At 34.2% G+C, this 24,721-nt stretch overlaps 2 protein-coding genes across 2 annotated transcripts in view; one reads left to right on the top strand and one right to left on the bottom strand.

Annotated features, from left to right (window-relative positions):
- Positions 1–24,721, bottom strand: part of LOC129231790 (paramyosin-like) — a 123,429-nt gene that overhangs the window by 37,621 nt on the left and 61,087 nt on the right. Inside the window, exons 8-9 of the mRNA XM_054866168.1 lie at positions 18,533–18,665; positions 15,958–16,174 (exon numbers count right to left, since the gene is read on the bottom strand). Of these exons, the coding sequence (XP_054722143.1) occupies positions 15,958–16,174; positions 18,533–18,665 (350 nt within the window). The remainder of the gene's footprint in view (positions 1–15,957; positions 16,175–18,532; positions 18,666–24,721) is intronic.
- On the top strand, positions 6,663–7,363 carry LOC129231801 (uncharacterized). Its single transcript, XM_054866179.1, is given in 3 exon segments — positions 6,663–6,746; positions 6,748–7,307; positions 7,309–7,363. Coding segments are annotated over 3 exon segments (699 nt in total).

Raw genomic sequence — 24,721 nt, 5'->3', positions numbered from 1 at the left:
CTGAGGGGTTCCTGAGCATTGCAAAACGGCACTTTTGAGCGTTTGAAAAATCGCTTTCAAATTCATGATCTCCAGTAATATATTTTCCTCTTTAGCTCTAACTTGAATTGAGTTGAGCCCAGAACTTTTCGTAAATTTAAAAAAAAAAAAAAAAAAAAAAAAAAAAAAAAACGTTTATATCTGCTGTTCTAATTAATTGAGAAAATTGGAACAAGCTTGATTTGATGTAGGAATTAAATCTCTTTCGAATGATATCAAATGCTAAGAGGAGTGGGAAATCTTTCATCCCTTTAACAAGCAAACACGTGAAATTTTAGCTTAATAAATTAATTACAAAAAAAAAAAAAAAAAAAACTAATTCGTAACTTAAGATATAAAACCATAGGTGCAAACCCCCGGGGCTCGAAGTAGTTTTGCACAAATTTTCAAGAGTGTAGGTAGGGGGAACTGTTATACCTTGACCATGGTGTACCTTGCGCCATGCACTCTAATCAGCTAGCGCTGACCTAGTGAGGAATCACGCTATTATGTCAGCCATGACAGTCTCTCCACCTGCCAGAGTGAGTGTTGTAGGTTGAAACTCCAGCTTGTATGTGGGCAGTGATTGTTTTGTGATTTGTGCAAACAAAAGGAAATAATTCCAGTGTTACTTAAATGAAATTGGATTTTTAAAGACTAGTTTTACCCAACTGATTGACCATTATATCTATTGCCTATCACTCGGTAAGTGTATTCTTTACTTTTTACGTAGCTGTTGGGTTAGGGTAGCCACTATTGTATAAACATGCAACCTCGTGTACCTTGAAACCAAGCTGCATCTTGTACCTTGAATTACTGGATAAAAGTTTTAGAAGTGATTTAAGGTACAATAGTCTCCCCTACTATAGGGTCTCCTGGACGCAGCCCCCACCACACTTCCTTTCACAATTTTTTGACGTTACTTTTTTGTAACGTATAGAAAAAAGAAAAAACCTCGAAATTTGTTGAAAATGGCATTATTCATTAAGAACCTAAATATTTGTACCAGTAAAGTAAGGTCGGATGTCTTTTCATCCATAGCTCATTACTTTTTGCATTCATAAAGGCGTTCCCTGTAACGCCGAAAGAAGTGTCTGCAGTAATCTGCAATTTGTGCTGTTTTGACGTTGTTATTTCTTAACTTACTGTTCAGCACAAAATTATTTATTTATCTTATTAGTACCAGTGTTTGGTGGAATGTGCAAGAATTTCGCGGGGCATAATGTCTATATTTTAATTTATGCTTTTGTATATATTTATAAAGGATTAATTTAAACGGGTTTACCCAGTATGAAACAAGACTTTTTGCTGTGTCTACCGAAATCAAAAAAGATGTATACCATGCCTCGAAGCAGAAATTAACCGCTTTTCATTTAATGTAATATATGAAATTGACAATCTCAAGATTCCTGGTGCCAAGTCCTTCGTTTGTTTCTAGTTCTAGTTGAAGTGCAAAGGACTCACTTTCTTAGAAAAGATTACTGACAACCTATTCAGAGCAGTAGGTAACTAGTTAATGTTTCATCCTTGCTTCGATATTATTTATAGTCTTTAGCACTGCCAAAGAGTGAGCGATACGAAGCAAGAATTAACGGAACCCGTAATATAGAATGAAATTAGCTCCTCATCATTAACCTTGATGCTGGTTTTAAGTTCGTTTGGCACTTTACGAAAAGTTACTAAGTGTTTCAGCTCTGTGCCTACGATTCCAAAAGTACTAAATTAAGCACATGGAAATTTGATAATTTTAGGGAAGGAATTCTTTTTTTTCTCGCACTGACGCAATACTTTTTGAAACAACTAAGAAATTTTACATAGTGTTATCTTTCATTTTCAGCTGGAGGTGTTTTAGCATCAAAAGCAGTTCAACCCACGAATTTTCAATAGTTTTTTTCCTTTCGTAATTTAAAGCTACTTGGTCGATAGTGTGGGAGAGTGGTAACGAATGGTACATGTGGGGGAGGGGAACGGGCCAGTGCAGTTGCGACAAACCTAACCTGGCAGCTTCGTAATGCTGTGATTAGGCTTTGTGTAGCCTTCACAATGCTGACAGGTTAGTTTCGCCCCAACTATACTAGCTTCTATAAATAAACTTGGCAAACATTTTTTTTTTGGTAGCAGTAGCGATTCAAGTAATCTAATGAAGTTAGTGTTCTCTAAGTTGAGCTACTAACTTTCAAAAGCACAGTTAATAAGAGTACACTTGAAAAGTAAGTTTCCGCTTTCTTAATTAAGTAGGATTATAAATTAAGAAGCATTCATTGTTTTACAGTTATTATGAATGTTATACATAATTTGATTATTCCTTTACTCACTTGAATAAAACTTTTATTAAAATTTATTTTAATTTATCAGTATCATTTTTAAAAATATGATTATGTTAGAAAAGCCTTGTAGGGGTAAAATAGGACGCACGACATGGCAAAGAGTGGAACGCAATTTTATCCCTTCCATGCGTAGATGATGTAACAGTTTTGAAAATTTTAGTTTTCTTAGTTATAAAGAAAGCTTAGTAGTTATTTATGAGTGTTAGAGTTGTTGTTCAATTTATTAGTCCGTAAATGCTTGGACAATATTGGCTCTAAAGCAATAACTACTATTCTTAGTAGTTATCTTTATGATTCCCAGTGTTCTTGTATGAGTTCTCAGATAAAGTTTTAGTATTTAATCACTTAAAGTCATGTGTTTTAAGTCTTTGGAAAAAATATTGATTTTTAAAAAATTTGATTTTTTATGGTAATTAAATTTATTCTGAAACTTTTTTTCCGGGGAAACTTGTTATCGTAGTAATTCAAGTCATTTTATCCTTTAAACACTACAATACAATAAAATCTTTTTCGTTCTTAAATGCAAATACTCAACGGCTGATGGAGAAAATTTTCCCCGAACCCTAAATGTTTCTTAAAAATGAGTTAAAAGTTTTAATCTTTGGCAGTTAATTCAATATTTGCAGATAATAGTATTGTTATTTCCTTTCTCATTAAACTATGAACACAATGATCTTCTATCAATTTTTCAGATCAGTGTTCACCACGTAAATAAAACTAACTATTTTTTAAATATTTTTCTCAATTTAAAATGGTGTCCCATTCACTGTCAACAGAACGCATTCAACCTCATAATAGGTGGAGATAAATATGACAAAAGGACTTCTCTAATATTTTAATTTTTGCTCAATACAGATGCCCCCCCCCTCTCCCAAGATCTTGAGTTTTTCTGTGTAACAGAATTAAGTTTGACTTTATACTAAGCGTTTGCACAAAATCTGATCAGCAGAAAAAAATACAGATAGAAAGGGAAAAAATGTCTCATTCATTCCACTCTCTGCTATCATGCTGCAAAGCAATTTGTACTACAGAGCTGAAAAGCGTGAAGAACTTTGTATCTGCTGTAAAATTTCGCAAAAATGCATTGAGTTGGTTTTGATACTAAAGGGTGTCCCAAAATTAACGCAAGATTTGAATTTGCCACAATTTTTGCTGTGAATTGTTGGCAGCCACAGAAAAAGAACAATTTGACAGCTGGGAGTTTAGGGTTAGTAAAAATGGAGTGTTATGCTATTATACAGCCAGCGAAGCAATTCAATCACTGCATGAGGAATTTCCTGTTCGTGTACTCTCTCGTTTCGGTGATATGAATTGTACCCTAGATCGTGTGATTTTACATCATTAGACTTCTCCCTATGGGGTTATTTGAAGTCAAACGTCTATGTCAGCAATCCCACAACCACCTGCGCATTACCTAATTGCGATATCGAGCGCCAATAACAGTAAACTGCTTGACCCGCCCAAACTTTCATTATTTTTCAAATAATTGTTCGATAATGAAAACGCATTATAGAATCGAAAACGCTCCATTTGTAATAACCCTAGACCCTCAGCTGCCAAATTGTCCTTTTTTCAAGATTGCCCTCAATTTATTGCAAAAATGGCGGCAAATTCAAATCTTGCGTTAATTTTGGGACACCCTTTACATTCATCACTTTGAAATGCTTCTTTCTAAATTGAAAGCTGAAGATTTTTAACAGAAAGGGTGCTAGAGAAGGGAAGTTATTCTTAATATTACTGCTTTTTAAGTTTTTACTTTTAGTAAAGTATTTCTAACTAAATGTTGTTTTTGTCGTTATAAATTGTGTATAAATCATGTCTCATTTCCAAAAAAAAAAAAAAAATAATAAGATCTTCAAAGAAAAAGGAGTAGATTCCGGAAAAGTAAAAGAATTTCATCATTATCCTGAAACGAGTCCAATACCTTAAGTAAGAGAAATGCAATGCAGTTATTACTGTAATATGTCCCAAGACAAAGATGAGAGATCTGTGACCTTCTTGATTTTTTTTTTCGAGTGTTTTTGCCACTAATTTACAATATGAAAAAAAATTAATACTTCAATGTACTCAACATTCCAGACTTGCACTAAATGTGCTTCAGCTGGCTGAGGCCTCTCCTTCCCACCTTCTTGCGTATTTGGGACTGATATATGAAGCTCTATCGACAAATCCGCTTCTAGTGTATAAATCGATTCAAAACCTCTTGGACCTGGTCTAGCATCGATTAGATCATGGGGCATAAGTCACAGCAACAATAACATTAAGTACATGCTCACATATAACATAAATATACGTATATTCAAATATGTAATCAAGGACATTAGTTCTTACAAAAAAAAAAAGGCAATCGTATTTGACATAAATGCAACATATTTGCGCTTTTTTTTTAATATATGTTTCAAGTTACTTTATTTTTCTTACTTTAAATTCTTCAACTTTAGTTCGGCTTTAAGTTGACATTAGTTTTAATAATGTAGATCTCCGTTATGGTAATTATTTAGTCGATAATATAAATTCTAAATACGCTTGATTAAAATGCGATGTTAATTAGTTTTTTTTCTTAAATTCATATTTTTGTGCTTAAGAAATGCTGTCCATCTTACAGTATTTATAAACTGCTGATCTCTGCTTTCATGTTCTCCAAGCAAGGAGATAAAAGAAGAAATAATTTGATGTAAATTTTATCGATGTCACAACAGAAACCTTTTCTGTAATGACTTAAGTCGGAATCACTTATTTCACGCTCCATTTCCCAAATAAAGGTGCCATTTTTGTGAGCCTTCAAAGAAGCCCGACTGGTCTATTTTCGTTCATTATGGTGGGCAAAAAGCCTAGACTGTCTTATCAAACACAGCTTTGATTGTGGGTTGATTTTGGCACCTTGAATCACAGGTGTTTCGTTTGATACTTGCCTTTGGTATCTCAAAAAGTATTTTTACTTCAACTTAATCCTTTGTTTTTCTATAAAGCTTAAAAGTAACGAACTCATTTTTTAAAGACTGACAGCATTTATACCGGCATATTTGTCAAGACTATGACATTACAGTGAAATACAGGAGAAAACAGATCAATGGTATGTCTACGAAATATGGAATATAATTTCAAATGGAAATATTTCAATCAGTTTGTTAAGAAAGAATACAGTCATTGCAGGAGGCAAATGACAGCTAATAAATCTTTTCGGTTATATATTTCAAGAAATGCCCATCAGAGAACGTGAAAGTTTCAACAGAATATGTTATTAGAGTATACTCTATTATATAAAATCTAAATCATCACATATTATTGGAAATGAATACTTTTGCAGTGTAATAGAATAACGTATAGTCATGTCAAGAAAACTATATTAGTCAAAGCCGGCCAACAATAGAAAATGCGTGAGAGAGCTGAGCCCTCAAGAGCTCTAAAGGGGAAAAAGGGCTTAACTCGATAACCATGTTTGAGAATTCAAGATTACTTCAACAAATTTCAATGGAATTCAACTGCACTTATAAAAATTGACGCTTATATGGAAACCCCAATTGCGCAACCACTTGAACTCCCACAAGGCTAACTGAGAATCAGCACTGGCAGTCAGAGCAAGATTGTCACTGGAAGAGTGAACGTGTAAATATGTGTATTAAACAGTGATCATTTAAAACCGAGTTATGCAGTGAATATACCACCTCTGACATAACCACCAACACTACATAATGGTGACCCTTCGGACTAAACACCTAATTCAACAGAATTAAACTTGTGCTGCATTTTCGCCCAAAAACTCAAAAAAAATGATTAAATTGTGTGATGAAGCTGAGCACAGCGTCTTCAAAGTGTTCCAACCGAGCAGCAATGCCAAAGCAACAGTGGGGAACTTTTGTTTCAAGGTCGCAGATAAGTGCAATTTCTGTAAATCATTTCTCTGTGCTTTGCATTTGATTCGCGTGGAAAAGTAGGTCACTTAGGTGCTCCTTTATTTCCCTCAACTTCAATTTAAGTTCTCTCGGTGTTTTTCTTATGATAAAGTCGAAGAAAATGTTTCATATGCATGTAATTACAATTCGTTTTCATGAAGTTTTATCTTTAAAAATATAGTAGGCTTGATAATTTTTTAACATTGCATTTTTCAGTTGTATATATGTCGCGTTTGTGATTATAATGCCAAATTCCCATTAACAGTATAAATTACTCATTTATGTTAACAGTACTATATTTATATGCATTAATATGATTCATTCAATGTCTGAAACTAAAGAATCTGAGCCTTACACCATGTCTGAAATAAGTGCAGTACAAATACCCCAGTACCATAGATCAGATCCTAGTTTATGGTTTGTAATGTGCGAAAGTACTTTTGAACTTGCTACTCCAAAGCCCATAACTGATTCGAAAACAAAATACAATTACGTAGTTGCACATATTTCCTCCTGATACAGCTTCTTTAATAAGAGATGTATTAATGAAACCAGATAAAACCGATCCTTATTCCCATATTAAGAAAGAACTTATAAATCGGACAGGGGAATCATCCCAACAGGAAATTCGAAAGTTACTTTCAGGGGAAGAATTAGGCTTTCGCAAACCATCTGAATTGCTACGGAACATGAAACGTCGCGCAGAAACTTTAAATGTAGCTGAAAATTTGATGCTAGAATTATTTTTGCAGCGTTTGCCATCTTCAGTCCAAATAATTTTAGCTGCTGTTTCCGAACTTACTTTAGACAAAGCTGCAGAAATTGCCGATAGGATCATAGAAGTTTCACCATCTTCCACAGAGACTTTTGCTGTGTCTAATAAAAGTGAACCAACACTTGAGACTAAATTTCTTCGCGAAATTGAAAAGTTAAATAGAAGAATTGATCGTCTTTCTTATTCTCGCGGTCGTTCGCCCAATCGCAGAAACAATGGGTCTCGCGAAAGGAGTGTCTCTCGTAAGCGTGATTTTTCAATTTGTTGGTATCATAGACGCTTTGGAGAAAAATCTAGAAAAATGCGTGAAACCTTGCAAGTGGCAGGGAAACGAAACGAGCAAGGAATAGCGGCGACTTATTCTTTGCCTAAGGAATCACGTCACCTGTTCATTCGTGACCGGACAACAAACATATCTTTTCTGGTTGACACAGGGTCAGACGTCAGTTTAATTCCTGCTAATATCTACCAGAAACGAAATGCTACAAACAAACCCTTATGGCAGCAAATTCTTCCAACATTAATGTTTATGGTCAGAAAACCTTATCGCTGAATCTGAATTTAAGACGACACTTTTTATGGACTTTCCTGATTGCAGATGTTAGTTCACCTATTCTTGGAGCAGATTTCCTCCATTATTTTGAATTGGTGCCAGATCTCCACAATAAGTGTCTGAGAGATATGAAAACAAAATTGCAATCAGCAGGCCAAATTAAAGATTCGAAACTACATTCGGTTCAAATTTCTCTTTCTGGGGATACAGAATATCATAAACTGTTGCAAGAATTTCCTGCTATTACCAAATTACCTAATCCACATCAAACAGTAAAACACAATACTGTTCACTACATAATAACAAAAGGTCCTCCCGTAGTAGCAAAACCTCGAAGGTTAGCTCCAGATCGTCTTAAAATTGCTAAGCAAGAATTTCCAAATATGATGCATCTAGGACATATAAGACCTTCGAAAAGCAACTACGGTTCGCCACTCCACATGGTTCCAAAGAAAGGAACTTTAGAGTGGAGACTAGTTGGTGATTTTAGATCTCTAAATGCTCAAGCAATAAAAGATAAATATTCCATCCCTTGTGTTGCTGATTTTACAGCTGAATTACACGGAACAAAAATTTTTAATCGAATTGACTTAATAAAAGCGTACCACCAAATTCCTATTCATCCGGACGATATTCACAAAACTGCAATTTGTACTCCTTTTGGCCTATTTGAAAGTACAGTGATGCAGTTCGGCCTCTGTAACGCGAGTGCTACATTTCAACGTTTTTCAGGCGAAATTACTCGAGTATTACCAGGAGTTTATGCCTTCGTCGATGATACACTAATAGCATCTAAAAATCCCGAAGAGCATCACGACATTTGAAAAACGTATTTTCAAAATTAGATGAATACGGTATCTGTATTAACGTACAAAAATACATATTTGGTGTGTCAACTATAGACTTCTTAGGATTCAATCTTTCGGAAAACGGAATAAAACCTCTACCCGATAAAGTACATTGTATCCAAAATTTTCCAAAACCAGATACCTTAACCCAGTTGCGTAGATTTTTAGGTATGTTCAACTTTTACCGATGTTTTATACCCAAAGCTGCGCATATACTTGCTCCTGTAGTACAACTTTTAGAAGGACATACAAATAAAAAAAAATCTCATTCCAAGGTTCGCAAAGCGGTAGAATAACTTAAATGGAATGAAGAAGCAGAAAAAGCCTTTGTTGACGCGAAAAACGCGATTGCTAAAGCCACTCTTTTGAGACATCCAATTCCAGGAGCTCAACTAAGCTTATATGTAGACGCCTCAGAAATTGCTATAGGCAGAACCTTATCTCAACTATCGCATGGACTGTGGGAACCAATAGCCTTTTTCTCAATGAAACTAAACAAAAGTCAAAAAAAAAAAAAAAAAATGGCCAACATATGATAGGGAATTGTTCGCAATTTACTCTGCTATTAGAAAATTCAAACACATGTTAGAGGGCAGAATTTTTGTAATATATACAGACCAAAAGTCACTTACTCATGCTTTTAAACAAATCCAGATAAATATTCCCCAAGACAATTACGCCATTTAGATTTCATTTCGCAGTACTCCACAGACATTCGGCATGTGAAAGGTTCAGAAAATGTGGTATCACATACACTCTCGCGAATTGAAATTGAGTCGATTACCAAAGCTGCAAATTTAAATTTTAAAGAATTTGCAAATGCACAGAGAAGTGATCCAAAAACTCAAAAATTTCTCGACGACAATACATCTTCTTTAAAATTGGAGTTCAAACCATGCCAATCTGCGGACTGCAATATACTTTGTGATACTTCAACAGGTGTTCCACGTCCATTCGTTTTTCTTTCCTTTCGTAAACTAATATTTGATCATCTGCATAACATGGCACATCCAGGAATCGCAGCTTCAACCAAGCTCATCTGTGCGCGATATGTATGGCCTAATATGAAGTGCCAAATTAAGCAGTGGGTGCAGTGCTGTGAATCGTGCCAAAAATCAAAAGTACACAGGCGCATCAAAATGCCTCAAGGTACATTTTCTCTTCCTGATGCCAGATTCTCGCACATTCATGTAGATATTGTGGGTCCCTTGCCACCATCTGACGGTAAAACATACATTCTCACTATGATTGACCGCTTTTCCAGATGGCCAGAAGCAGTACCCATATCTGACATTAAAGCACCAACCGTATGCCGTGAAATATTCAACACTTGGATCTCTCGTTTCGGATGTTCATCGATAGTAACTTCTGATCAAGGACCCCAGTTTCGCTCTTCAATGTTCACTGAATTTACTCGCTTACTGGGCACTCAAAAGATACGAACAACTAGTTATCATCCAATTGCAAATGAACTTGTCGAACGTTTCCACCGGCATATAAAGTCTGCTTTAAAAGCTCATGAAAATACTGACAGATGGTCAGAACTAATACCCGTAATTCTTCTGGGTATCCGAACAGCCATTAAGGAAGATTTGCAATCTTCTTGTGCAAAACTGGTTTACGGCACAACCTAACGTCTTCCTTATGACATAATCGACCCTACAGTCACTCCTGCATGTGACTCGGATTTCGTAACTGATCTTCGTGACAGAATGAGACAGCTGAATCCTGTTGAGACATCTGCGCATTGCACAGATCAGTATTACATCCATCCGATGCTAAAATCATCTTCGCATATTTTTCTAAGAGTTGATCATGTGAAACCTCTTTTACATCAACCATATACTGGTCCACATAAAGTGTTGAACAAAACGGAGAAAACAATTACCATAGACATCAATGGTCGACGCACAACAGTTTCTCTTGACCGCGTTACACCGGCTCATGTAATTCCGGAAACTGTCCATTCTCCACCTCCAGCAACTACAAAACTAAAAACTATCAATAAAACACCTACAAACGAACCTGCAAAATATGTCACCAGATACGGAAGACGAGTTCATTTCCGAAAAAACTTAGCAACTTATATAACCTAATATATCTTCTTTTAACTGCAAAATATTAGTTTTTGTATATATATATATATATATATATATCAATCTCCAATTTTCAATTATTTTTGTATATATTTTATGTTTTCTTAACAATATGACATGACTTCCAGTGTTGATTATCAACCAAAAAAAAAAAAAAAAAATCGTTCCTTTGGGTTAACACCCCTTAGTCACTGGGGGGATACTCTGTGGGAAACCCATAAATTCATCAGATCAGTTCATGCAAAAGGAGAAATCCCAATTGCGCAACTATGGAAACCCCAATTGCGCAACCACTTGAACTCCCACAAGGCTAACTGAGAATCAGCACTGGCAGTCAGAGCAAGATTATCACTGGAAGAGTGAACGTGTAAATATGTGTATTAAACAGTGATCATTTAAAACCGAGTTATGTAGTGAATATACCACCTCTGACATTACCACCAACACTACACTTATATCATTTACTTTGGTGAAGAAAAATCTTGTCTTATAGTTGTGTTTTTTTTTTCAAACTCTTTATATGTAAAAACAGCCTTTTTATTTACATTTGAAGTTATAACTTAATAGTTTGAAATAATTCAAACTAAATATAACATTTCAAATAAGAAATACAACAAACTAGAACAAAGAACCCAGTCAATAGCGGTGAGCGCAAAGAAAGGACAAACCAGAGCTGAGACAGCATAATACGATGCGCGCTCTTGATGCACATTTGAAGGCCATTTTGCAATTACCTAGGTCATTCAACAAACTATACATTAAATATTTGTTCTTCCAGAGTTTAATTTCAACCATTCGTAAATTCAAATGGGAGATAATTATATTTTATCAGCTCATTTTCGCGAGTTTGGTGAAAAATGAGGCTAAATACTTAAAATTGAGCTTCAAATGGGCAGCTAAAGGTATTGTTTGATTTAGCTACAATTTTGTATGATAAATGGACTTGGTAAGAGGCAACTTTTCCACATACAGGCTAAACGTGTTTCTCAATTTCGTTTTTTTCACTCCACCCTAATATATATATATATATATATATATATATATATATATATATATATATATATATACACACACACACACACACACACAGTGATGTTCCCATCAATTTTTCTGAGGGTATACTCCCAGTAATCCATTATGCACAATATATGTATGCGATCATATACGAAAACTGTCATAATATGAAAATTTACGTAGCTTGAGGGTAAACGCTATTTGTCTATAAAAAAAAAGTTTGTGAGTATACGGCGTATATGGAGTATACCCTATGGGAATACCACTGTATATACAGGGTGTTCCGTTTTAACCTGCAAGACCTTTATTTTAGCAACCGTTAGTCCTTATACTTCTAATTGCAAGCATGTTCAAAATCAGATGCAGAGTTAAGATATGCACATATAATTTTAAACTCTTGTTAACCGCTATATTTTCCCCCAAAAGGTGTAATTGATGGCGAGTGTAAAGTAGTATATGTCAGAAAACGCTGCGTTTCATAGCTGGGTGAATATTGGTCGTATTAATGTCAAACTTTCTCTGTTGGAATGATTTTTCAATGGAGAAAATTTCCCTAAAAACAACATAGGGGACCTGGGGCCCGTATAAAAAGTTAAATTTTGTATTTTTTGACTCATTTTTATTTTTGCTTCAAACTTTCAATATCTTGACTCTACATCTGATTTTGAACATTTTTGCAATTGGAAGTATACATCTAGGAAATACATCTAGGAATACATGTGAAATATGTACAGAATATTTCACATTAGGAGTTCTAAAGTTTTTTCAATCGGATCACACCGGCAGTAAAGATGAACGGTCAATTGTTAACAAGCAATGGTATAAAGCCATTCAGTAGAGCGTCACAAAAATTGAATGTTTTATTTTTGATTCAGAACATTGATTTTTCTTATGCATTGACCAATTTTGAATTCAATAGTATAAAAAGAGTTTTGGGAGTGCATTTTTAGCTACCAGAGAAACACTTCGTTTATACAATTACTATTTTTAGAACACCGAATATTTCTTCCTAATCACGCATCATGATGCTAGGAAAATCTTTTATTTTCATTTGTTAAATGTAACACACGTTTTTATTTTTAATAAATGCTATGTTGCTTGAAAATAAATAGCTAATTATGCATTTTTTTCTTAATGGTTCAAAAAGGCTGTTTTTTTTTTTTTGCATATGGCTTTATTTAAGAAGATATTAATCCACATTAAAAAAAAGACTGCTATTATTGCCTTTTGTCTTTCGATTAGGCAAGATTTCTAGAAACTTCTTAGTATAATTATTTGGTTTTCACAATGGCTTTTTTTGCAAACAGAAAAATCTGATTAAGATCAGTATCCTGTAGGTCTAGAAAACTTCCACCAATTGAGTTTCTTACTTTACGATTTTCTGCAGAAATGCCTCGATTTGCAGCAAGATGAAATTCTTATGCCTGACAAAATCCGCACAATGTCTCCATGCTAGCAATATCTATCTTGTTAACTTTGAGGTTACAGAAAGTTGGTCGGGCTCTAACAACTAGTCAAAGTTGCCCAAAAGCTATAGAATTAAGACTCTGTTGGAGTCGGTTTGCAATCTCTATAAGATAGCTCGTGACAAAACTTGAGAAAATTACAAAAGAATACAAGGAACATGAATTTGAAAAGCTTTTTGAATCAGTTTTACCCCAAAGAACTCCAAACAGTGGGAGATTGGATTATTTTAATGATCAAAGGACAAAGTCTCCAAAAAATTCACAGTATTACTACTAATGATCACACATGGCTTTTTTGTCCTAGTGGTATAAATAAAACCATCACATTTGACTTTATACATAGTTTCGTAATCGAGATGTAATGCCTTCATCCAAAAAAAAAAAAAAAAAACGCTTTCTAAAAGTAATCTAAGCTGAAACAAGGTTGATATTCAAATTTTGAAAAGGGAAATAAAACGAATTTTCCAGGTGTAATGCGATATTATATTTATTGCTGCCCGCAAACATTACATTTAGTTGTTGCGGAAGTTTTTCAGGTAGTTAGAGCACTTTTTAAAGATTTTATTTAAAAGTCTTGTTTTTCTCTGAAATTTTAGTAATACTTCAAACTTCCTGAGTTTTTCCGGTCTACACTGAAGTGTATGAACTTTATTAAATAAAAACTAACAAGGGCTATGTGAAGTTTTCCTTTCACTGGAAAAATATGAAGACACGCTGTTCAGATTCGTAATTGTGTCCGAATTATTGTCTAAAGTATGTTTACTTTTTCTTTTATCGAGTGCTTCAATTTTTTATTTACTAGAGAATTACTTGAGAGTAAATGAGTCTAAACAGATACAAATACATAAAATTACAAATCTGCAAGTTAATGTTAATATATAAAAGTTTTTTTTTTTTTTTCACTATGACAAGACATAGTGAAAGAAAAAATCTTTTTTTTTCCCTTCACTATCACATGACATATATTTCGTATTTTTATACTTAAGTAAAAAATAAATAGTGTAAAATAAAGAATCGTTGGCGCAGTATCGCCCCCAAGAGCTCTTGCTACCTTTATTTCCCTGCGAACCCCTTCCAACATCAGAAAAAAATTGGCGAACCGACCGGTTGGGAACCGAAACCAAACCAACCAATCACATGACATAACCTGATGAAGAAATGGTACTAAGCTTTTAGTATTAATTTTGCTAGCAATATTTTCGTTAATTTTGACAGGGGGATTTAAACAGAGAATGTCTTAAACTAAGCCTTTTTGTCAATAATCTCAAGTTTGGAAAACGGTTAGCCTCTGCACTATACCAGTCTTTACTAAGCAAAATGAGCTACCAAGCTTTGCTATGATATGGCAGAACTCTAGCTCTTCGATCGGAAGGCTGCAGAAATATTTAAAAAGTCTGTTTGAGGAATCTTTCAACATAATAAAACATGCCACTATTTCAATGGGTCATATTATTAGTAGTAACACGTTTATTTGATGACTTTGTCCCATCTTCATTCAAATAATCCTACGGCGCACTATTTGGCTGCTTTTGCTGTTCTTGGTTTTTTATCTGTTGCAAACCTATTCGAAAAGTTTATTAAATTTTTGTTTCACCTATTTTTCTGTGGCTTTTAAAGCTTTGTTGCAAAGATCTCAAGAGTTGTGAACCAATTACGACTGAGGCTGGATTCTATAACTTTTGGGCTGCAAACTATATGTCTCTTCAATGGTTGTAACTTGACCATCCTTCTGCAATCTCAAAAGCAACAAGATAAGAATTTCTGCAGTTGAAACATTTTGTGATTTTGCCGTTTATGAGAATTTCTTCTGGTTGCGAATTGAGGGATCTATCTAAGTCGTATACAGAAGTTGAAAATTCGAAGGGAGCTTTCTGGGAGATCCAATATAGCCTTAGTGTTTAGAGTGGGTCAGCTTTTTGACCCTCCAAAAAATGCCATAGTGCAACTAAATAGTTAATGCTAAAAAGTTTTCTAGAAATCTCGCATATGATCCCCCGTAGCAGCAGCTTTTTAAAATATTAAAAAACAAAAGTTCTTAATTAGCAATTCATTAACAAACAAAATGTCATTCATCTATATATATATATATAAATGAATGTTTGTCTGTATGTCATCCATGAACTCAAAAACTACCCGGCAGATTTGGCTGAAACTTTCACCGTTTGTTATTTTTGGTACTGGGAATGTTTATAGACCAGTTCGAAAAAAATCCGATCGATAGTTCCTTTTTTATTCCAATTTAAGTCACAATCCATTGGATAAATACGAATAAAATTATCGGCTGCAGAAATTAATTCGCGTGAAAGATCTCATTGATAAGAAGTTAGCTGTTGCCATTTTTCTTGAGTTTGAACAAATAAATTCTTTCTTTATTGTTTTATGGCTCTTCATGCAACGGGGGGATTTAAAACTTTTTCTATTTGATATTTTTAGCGATTGATTGATCTTACAAACTGCGTGAGTACAAAATTTGAGTATAGTCACGGCTTCACTTGATACCTGGACCGATTATTATGAAAATTGCTATATATATGTATTTTTCCACGGAGAAGGTGCATAATATGCTCATTGAAGCCACTCGCCACCAGGTGGCACTGCAGAGTAGCAACTTCTGCCCCGTTCAACCGATTGTCATGAAAATCAGTATAATGATGTATTTTTTTGTTGGCGTAGCAACGCGCGTCGGGTACAGCTAGTTAGAAATAAAAATGTGTGATGAAGTTGAAAGACGAATACAAAACAATTTTTCTATCATCTATGCTGTGTATTTAGGAAAAAAACAGTTGATTTTTGAAGTAAAGTGTCTTTCTGGTTGCTAAAAATGCTTTCTTAAAACTTTGTTTTGTTCAATGAACTCAGAAGTGGTCAATACATAGAAAAATCATTGTTCTTGATTGGTTTTTTAGGACATAGACTACCATATAAATCTGTGGCAATGGCAGCTCTGGTAGAGTTGGACAGTCTTACCTGAAAGCTTCTTGTTCTCTCTGGTGAGAGCGGCGATCTGGTCCCTGTTTTTCTCGATCTCGTGTTGAGCTTTCTGAAGGTCTGCAATCTTGCCCTTGAGGTCCCTCTGTGAGCCCTCGTAGAGCTGCGTTGTTTCCTCCAGCTTGTTCTTGATCTCGATGTTGATCTTTTCGATCTGGATTATTCGCTTCTCTAGCACCGCCACGTGGCTCGTTGCCTGGAGGAAATAAAGAGCCGTTGAAACATTTTTTTCTTTTGTCTTGTGATGATCAATAGGGTTAGATTGACATTTATTCATATAGAATTATTTTGAACTTTCGATCATTAAAATTTTTTTATTTAGACGGACTCGGGTAGAAAGATGTTGTCTATGGACGATCTCATTAATATTTGGGTTGAAAGAGATTAGATTGGCACAACGCCAATAAGATTTATCGACGGTGAAACCTGGCTTGCCTCCCCTCCCCTATTTTAACAAATTGAATCTTTTAAACTTCAACCCATCTGAATTCAACTTATCGGAGCCATACCATTCGCTGAGAGGGCGAAACTCACTTGTTGAAACTTTGAAACAAGACGTAAATAAGACGAAATGAAAATAAGTAAATGAATAAATAAAATCCGTATAAATGCAGTAAAAATTATGCCTAATCTAGTTATTTGTTGAAATAATATATGAGAGAAATTTTTAAGTGAATATCATTTGCAAACGCACCAAATTAATACAAGGAACCCTTCTTAAATGCATCGTGTTGCCATTTGAAAACATACATAATTTAATCTTCTAAAATACTATAGGAACACATTGAAACTATGTAGTTGCCAATAACAAAGAAAACACTTGCTGAAGATGTAATTAAATCAATTTTAAACTTGTAACTGCACCAATCGGATGAAAAACAAAAATTATTGTTTTTTTTTTTTTTTTTGGATTTTGCAAATGTGGGATTATTTTTATTTAGTTTAGTGCATTCAAAAATGTCTACTTCTTTTAATTTTATGACAAATAAATTTTACTACTTCGTAAATATTTAGGTATTTATGCAATTTTTATCAGTGTTTTGGGAAATTTGACGGTAAATTATTTGTCGTTTTTTCTGTTGAAGTTCGATGTTTCTAAGTGGTTGTTTAACCATAAAATATCCCTAAATAAAACTATGATATTTTAACAATTTTTTTCTCAGGATTTGATTATAAGTTTAAAGTCAAAGAACATATTTTAAAGGGTGTTTTAAAAATAATGCTTTTAAATATTAACACAACCACAAAAGGGAAGAAATCGAAACTGTAGGAATTGCATTCTTCTTCTTCTTTTAGATTTTATAATGATCAAACAAACCGGTGCATAGCATCTGTGCATTCCTGTGTATTCTTTAGAAAATGTATCGTCGCTGCGAATCAACAGTGGGATATCAAACTGGTATTCCTGGGATTAGATGTCTTACTGCTGCTCTGAGGCAAGGGTAATATGTTGTCTTTTCAGACCCGAAACGTAAACTTTGTTTTTATAAATAACAAAACATACTTTTAGCAAATTTATCTTCCATACTTAGTTTACTTTTCAAACCTCAATCTTATCTTTTTCTCATTTACTAAAATTATGGAGGAGAGTTTTCGCTTCATGTTTCCTTAAATCATTGAAAGGATTAGCGACAGTGGATCACTGCTTTGAGGGTCTACATGCTTCCTGATGTTAGTCAGTCACATGAATTACCCATAGCACAAAGTTTGAAGATCAGTGCTTGATATGCTTCCTGATTATTTAATGTCCCATGCCATGAAGACGTTTTTGAGTTTGGGATGAATTTTGAATCTTCTCTTTCATGCACATGAAAAGATTGTTGATAGCAGCAGGTTTTTTCGAGACTCCAGTTTTATGTATTTCATACACATTCAAATATTTGCAGATTCAGGTTCAATATTCTTTCTAATTTTGGCAAAATATTTTGTACTCTACACGTAATACTAATGAACAATAAATCATTATTTTGTTTTTAATGTGTTGTGCATTTAAAGAAGTGTAGTGTAGCGTTCACGATAAAACTACACAATATTCGCATTCAATGTGGCAATGAATCATACACATTCAAATATTTGCAGTTTCTAATTCAATATTTTTTCTCAATTGTAGCAAAACAGTTTGTGCTTTCCATGTGTATTGCTAATGAACAATAATTCATTACTTTGTTCTTTAATGTGTTATACATTTTTAATAATGTAATGTAGCGCTTATTATAAAACAAGTGTACAATATGCGCATCCAATGTGAGAATGGAAGTAGTCTCCAAAACAGCCAGGACCTTTGTTCCTCATCGGGTTCTGATTTAAGGAAATTAATAATTATTAATATCCTTCGGCCGTTGTATTTTTCCAACAGCAGGCAATCAAAAAAATTGCATATTTAAAATAAATTTTGATAATGATAATTTAAAATTTAAATTCGTATGCTTTAAAATTTAAATTCGTATGCTTTAAAATTTAAATAAGTAAGCTTTAAAGTTTAAATACTTCCGAATATGAAATGCTTTTTACTGAAGTTTCCACCTTGCAAGCAATCAAAGTGAACGTATCTCACCTTCTCCAGGTCCATGACCAAGACTTCGACTTCGCTCTGCAATCTGGATTTAGCCTTCTCCAGGGAACTACATTTGTTGAGAAGAGCCTCCAGCTGCTCTTCATATTCAGCTGTCTTCTGGGCGATCTTACGCCTGGAGGGAAAAAACAACACGTAAGTCTTTAAAACTTTTGTATCTGATAAATACTGTTCATTTTGATTGTTGTTTACAATGTATCGCGCGAACATTTCAGAAGAAAATGCTTGAAACAATAACCGAGAAATTCGTTGTGGCTTGCATTCGCATTAGAATTTTCGTAATGGCTAGTAGCCTGATTGATCCAGTAAAAAATACTTTCTTCAACTGTAAGTAATAATGTTTGTTCTTTTAACAAGGAGTTATCCTTACGCATTTAAGTGCATTAATTTTAGGCTAAGAATTACAAAAAAAAAAAAAAAAGGATGCGACATATTAAAACTGGGGATAAATTAGTAAATTCTTTAGGATTGGTAAGGAGCAATAAATTACTTCCGCGTTAATAATATTTCAAGACGGCAGTATGTCTATTGTTTTCCCTGCTTACATATACTCAAAAAACATTTGTTACAAGGTAGAGCGAGATAGTAAGAAAGGGAAAATAAAGATTTTCAAAAAAGAAATTTTTATACCTCACGTTTTTACGTAGGAGAAACTAAAATATTTTCTCCTATGTGTGTCTCTCATAAAAAAAGGGAGAAAATGTAGCTTCAAGACATTTTAGTTTATATACTAAAGTCCACTAGTAAAAATATCACAAAAGTTTTGCGAACTGTAGTATTTGAGAATGATAAATCAGTTTGAAGTAGCATTGTGCAAAATTTAAGATTTCTTCCAATATTGTTCTGTGTTGGAGTGTGTTTTTTTGATATAAGCCACCTCTGTCACTTGTGAAAGATATAATTGGCAACTAGTTTTTAAAAAATCCAGTTGAATATCATGAACATTCAGGAAGATATCGACTATCTAGTGAGTTGTAATTCCATGACTCCTATAAAGCAGATTGGTAGTAAAGAATTTTTCCTAAGTTTATTGTTATCGCTAATTACAGCAAAGCTAAACTGAATGCCTGTGAACAACTGCAACAAGCAATCCCATGAAATTCATCTTATTTTCGAGAATAATTGTACGGCAACTCACTAAATCGTCGATATCTATCTGAATTTTTAAAATATTCTTTTCTGGAATTTTTTAATAAGTTGCTACGGCAGTACACTAGTTTAGCTTCAAAACTATACTGAGGAAAAAATGCTGTCTTTCTTGCATGTGTCGTAAAATATTCCTTTAAATGCTCTTAGTTATCAAGCATTCCATAATTCAAAAAACATGCAAAATAAATCGGCATTCTTTAAAGAAATTCTTTCTCACCTTAGAAATATTTTACTGATAAAATCTAAACTATAGAACGGAAAATTCCTTCGATTTAAAGGTCTATTGGTTGTGTGTCTATGTTACTATGAGTTAGTGTAAATCAAACACTGGCAGAACATGCTTTCTATTCTGACGAAAGTCGTGCTAGGCTCTTATAAGTTCCAATCAGTCGTTTTTAATTTTAAATAAGCATTTCCTGTACTTACCAGCATTTTATCTTAAAAACCTTTTCTTACCTCTTTGATAGTTCTCAAGTTCCCGTTTGAATAATAAGAAAAAGGTTTGAGTCTTAAATTATTTTTGGAATTTCTGTAACTTCTTTCAATTTCTGAGCCCGTGCTAACAGATGTCCTTCCCCCTCCCCCACTCGTTTTTTTTCTGATCTTGTATCTCTTACTACCCATATCTCTTATTATATCGAATATCTCTTATTATATTCTCCCCTATTTCATTTGATGTTTGAGAGCTTTAGTGCAATGATGTATAAAAAGAGTGACAGATATGATAGGTCCCTGATATTAATAGCAACCATACATTATTAAGTCCAAAAAAAAAAAAGGATTTTCGAGAATCTATTATGTGAATAATAATCCATTAAGGGAATAAAAATAAAAAAGTAATGTAGTTAATAAAATTAAAACGGTTTTTAAGTTTTATATGGAACTTGATGGTGTACTATAATACGCCGATAATGCCAAACTCAAGTCCGAAAAAAAATGTGGATACATTTTTTTTTTTGCAGTGCTTCATTCAATGAATTTTTTTGAGCAATCACGATTGCTTATTGCTTTTATTTGACCGTCCTTGGCGTCTGGTCCCTTTTTCAGCTTGGACCAGGAACACCAGCACCACCGCTCACCGTCCTCTGCAGGCGGCGCGGCGCGGCTGCTCCGGTCCTGAGCTATCCGTTTCTCCTGGTCGGAGGCGTCCATGTCCTACACACATGCGCGCTCATACACACACACACACGCGCACACACATACACACACACACACACGCTCATACACACAAGCCTTTACACACATACACACACGCCTACGTGCATACACACAGGTCTACGCACACACACAAGCCTACACATGCACGCACGCGTGCCTACATATACACACACGCCTGCACGCACACACACACAACTATACACACGTAACCGCCTTAGGAGGATTGGTAGGCTTGGGGGGACAGGAGCTCTTTCTAGAAACAATAACCCCCAATGAGTAGGGCCCTGTCGCAACTCGTGATTGCGAAAAACATAATTTGAATTAAAATTTCAGAATTCAAATTAATTTTGAAAATTCGAAAAGTTTTTTTTTTTTTTTCATTCCCCTGAAATTTTTCAAGTTAGAAAACGTAAAATAAACGTATCAAATCTATGCTAATATTATACAGAGAGAGGGCGAATTTTTGTGTGTTTATATGTTCGAGGTAATCTCCGGAACCACTGCACCTATTTGAAAAATTCCTTCACTATATGAAAAGTGCTTTCTTACTGAGTGACATAGGCTATAAGTCGAAAAAATCCGATAAATAGTTCTTTTTTATTCCAATTTAGGCCCAAATTTCAAGTAAATTGCCGAATATGGGAGTGAAAAAGTACTTGCACATATTAATATTATATATCGTTGAAAAGAGTAGAATATTTCGCGTTCTAAACAATTTGTTTCAATGCTCTAATTTAATTACGGCGGGAGTTATTTGCGTTTTTAGCTCGAACTTTTTTAGGCTTAGCTGAAATTTAGGCACTACTTTCTTCATTAAATCTATCAATTAAAAAAAAAAAAGAGAATTGTCCCACACTTTTCTTTTTGACACCATTGGAAAAAGCGACATTTTTTACTCCAGATTTCTCTCGAGCTATGGTCGCAAAACTTAGCTTCTATGTTCAAAGGAAAAAAAGTTACAAGGGGTTTAAAATCAAATTCGAAAAATGTCATTTTGATTCAGGTTGTCAACCATTTTATTTTCGCGTTTCCACGGTTACGCCTTTTGAATCCATTGTTTCTTTCCTTATTTTGTATTTAATTTCTTAAATTTATTTTATTTCGTGTTTCCATGGTTACGCTTTTAAAATCCATCTTTCGCATTTTAATTCCTTGAAAGTATTTTAATATTTGTCGTCTTTGTTTGGGAGGGTAATTTTGCATGGTATTTTTTTCCTTTTATTTAAGTCTGATTGTTGAATACATGTCACTTGGCACAATTTTTATTCTCAAGGTGGACCGGGCAAAGCCGGGCAACGCAGCTCTTAATGTATAAATATTTGAATGCTACTGTTGATGTGATTTTATACTTTTTGTTTGTTTGATGAAACATTTATTATTGCCAAAGAAAAAACATCCGCTTCACTCGCAAAAGGGCGGGGTTCCGGTAGCGTGGTCGCTTGGCGCGTTACGCGCTGAGCAGTTCAGTCTAGGATTATTATTTTAAAGCAACCGTAAATGTAATTCATTGTTTTGGCGATTTGTTTTGAAAGAAAAGAAACTTTTGATTTGTTGTTATCCGAGTGAAATGTACGACGTTTTCTTCTTTTTTACGGACGATGATTTTTGAATATTCCACTGGATGTTTTTTTTTTCGTTAGACGGATGGATTATGATAGCGTGGTTGCTGGGCGAGTTTGGCGATAAACAATAGAGTTGCAGAACTATTTTTACATTTGAAAGATATTATTTGAAGTCTTTTTTTGTTTATTTGACAAAATATTTTAAATTGCAGTAAAAACCGCTTCACTCCTCTAAATAGAGTTTTAAAGCAACTGTAAATCTAATTTAATGATTTGACGAAATATTTTAAATTCCAAAGAAACTTTGATTTTTTTTTTTTTTTTTTTGAAAAGGTGTGCACGCATTTTATACAAAGAAAAATGATCATTTCACATCAGTGGGGGAGGGGACGTCATGTTTTTTTAATTCAACGGACGGGGGGGGGGGGGTCCATTAAACTTTTAGCATGAGCATCGCTGTGCGGGTACTGCTAGTAAGAAAGGAAACAAAAGTGTAGTCTTTTGCAATAATTGTCTTAGATGGTCAATATATCTATATATATAAAAATCTCGTGTCACGATGTTTGTTCGGGGTAAACTCCGAAACTACTCAACCGATTTTTCTCAAATTTCATATCTATGTGTCATTTGGTCCAACTTAAAAGATAGGATAGTTTTTATAATTTTTTACTGCAAATTTCATATTAATTATGCAATAATAGTGTGAATTAATTGTTTAGTTCTAAAAATTCTTAATAGATGGCGGTGTAAGTTAATTAATCGATATAACTCTAACATCGTATGACTTACTGCTAAAAACACCATGATAAAAAAAATTCAGAGATGTTGCTTAGAATTTTCATATAACGTTTCGGGATATTACAGGTTATTATTTACTTCCTGAGAAAATCAACTATATTTTTCAAAACGTTTCCTTGAATTGCTACAAATTGCAGATTTCACACCGTTGTGAAAAGTATTTTTCTCCACCAGTATCAAGATTAACTAAACGTATTTAATAGCTATATCGGTTTCGGAGTGATTGCGGTTTGTCCGGATTGACTCAACACCCAATGAGTGCGAAAAGTTATCTGGATCACGAAGCTTTGCAAGTAGTTGCAGAGGGACTACATTCGAGCTAATTGCTTGAGAGTCTGTCTTCGCGTTGGCAATGCGTGTATTAATGCTTTGAGAGCTTTCTTAGAAAAGCAGGAAGGTTCCAGGCTATTATATTAATCTTGCGTTAGGCTTCTCTGCAGGTGCCAGAATCATAACTGCCTTTTTAACCAAGAAGACGACTGAATTCTTCAAAAATATTCCAGGTTTATTTCAGGAAAGTTAATGAATTTTAGCGGAAAACAATTATTTTCTTTATTTTGTTCCCCAGGAAATTTTTAATATCATTAATTCTTGCAAAGATACATTCGCAACAGAAAATTGCAGTGACAATTGCATCGTCAGGCATTGCTGCTACCTTTTTTAGATGGTACACGAACAGCACATTCAGCTTTAAAGTTGCCTATTAGATATTCATAACAAACAAAACGCAATGTGTACAATAAAGAAAAAAAAAGACGTGGTATGGCTGTAGTGTTGCAAGAGTGAAATTATAATTTGGGATAAGTGTACTATGGCTCATGAGTAAAAGCATTCATTCGAAGCACATCATAGGATTATGCAAGATTTGAATGGCAACGATAAACTTTTAGGCGAAATTATCTGAATACTGTCTGGGGACTTCCGGCAGACATTACCAGTTATTCCGATGAAATCAACGCATGTTTCAAACAATCGTTTTTATAGCGTCATGTCGAGATAATGCGATTGGCCATGAACATGCGAGTATAAACGCAAAATAATCTAATCGCACAAGTATTTTCTATGCAATTACTGGGTATTGCAAACGGTGAAATTGAACTGTATCAAAATACAAAGTACAACAAATAGCCAGACAATTTCTACACTGCCGTTGAGACGAAAAGTGAACTAATTGAGAGTCTATTCCCAGATAAATTTAATTTTTTTAAAATCATAATTCCCTTTGTAATCGCGCTGGTTTTGTAGCAGTTTTGTTTTCGGTAAACATTCCCGAAAGGACAGGAATATTTGTGGATCGTCAATTGTCGACTGTCAAATACATATCCCGATGCATGTCGCAAATTGTATTTATTGGTCGCACAAAGTCATTGGGAGTTGACACTTTCTAAAGCAGGTTTGACATAAGGAGAAACAGTATTCGTCAACTGTTTAAAACAACTTTAACGACATACTATCCAACACAATCATCATTTTTTAAGGAGAAACCATATAACTTGAATTGACT

This window comes from Uloborus diversus, chromosome 1, assembly GCF_026930045.1.
Source record: "Uloborus diversus isolate 005 chromosome 1, Udiv.v.3.1, whole genome shotgun sequence".
NCBI lineage: Eukaryota > Metazoa > Arthropoda > Arachnida > Araneae > Uloboridae > Uloborus > Uloborus diversus.
Note: the sequence above shows the minus strand (reverse complement) of the source record. Positions and strands in the feature narration are given on the sequence as shown.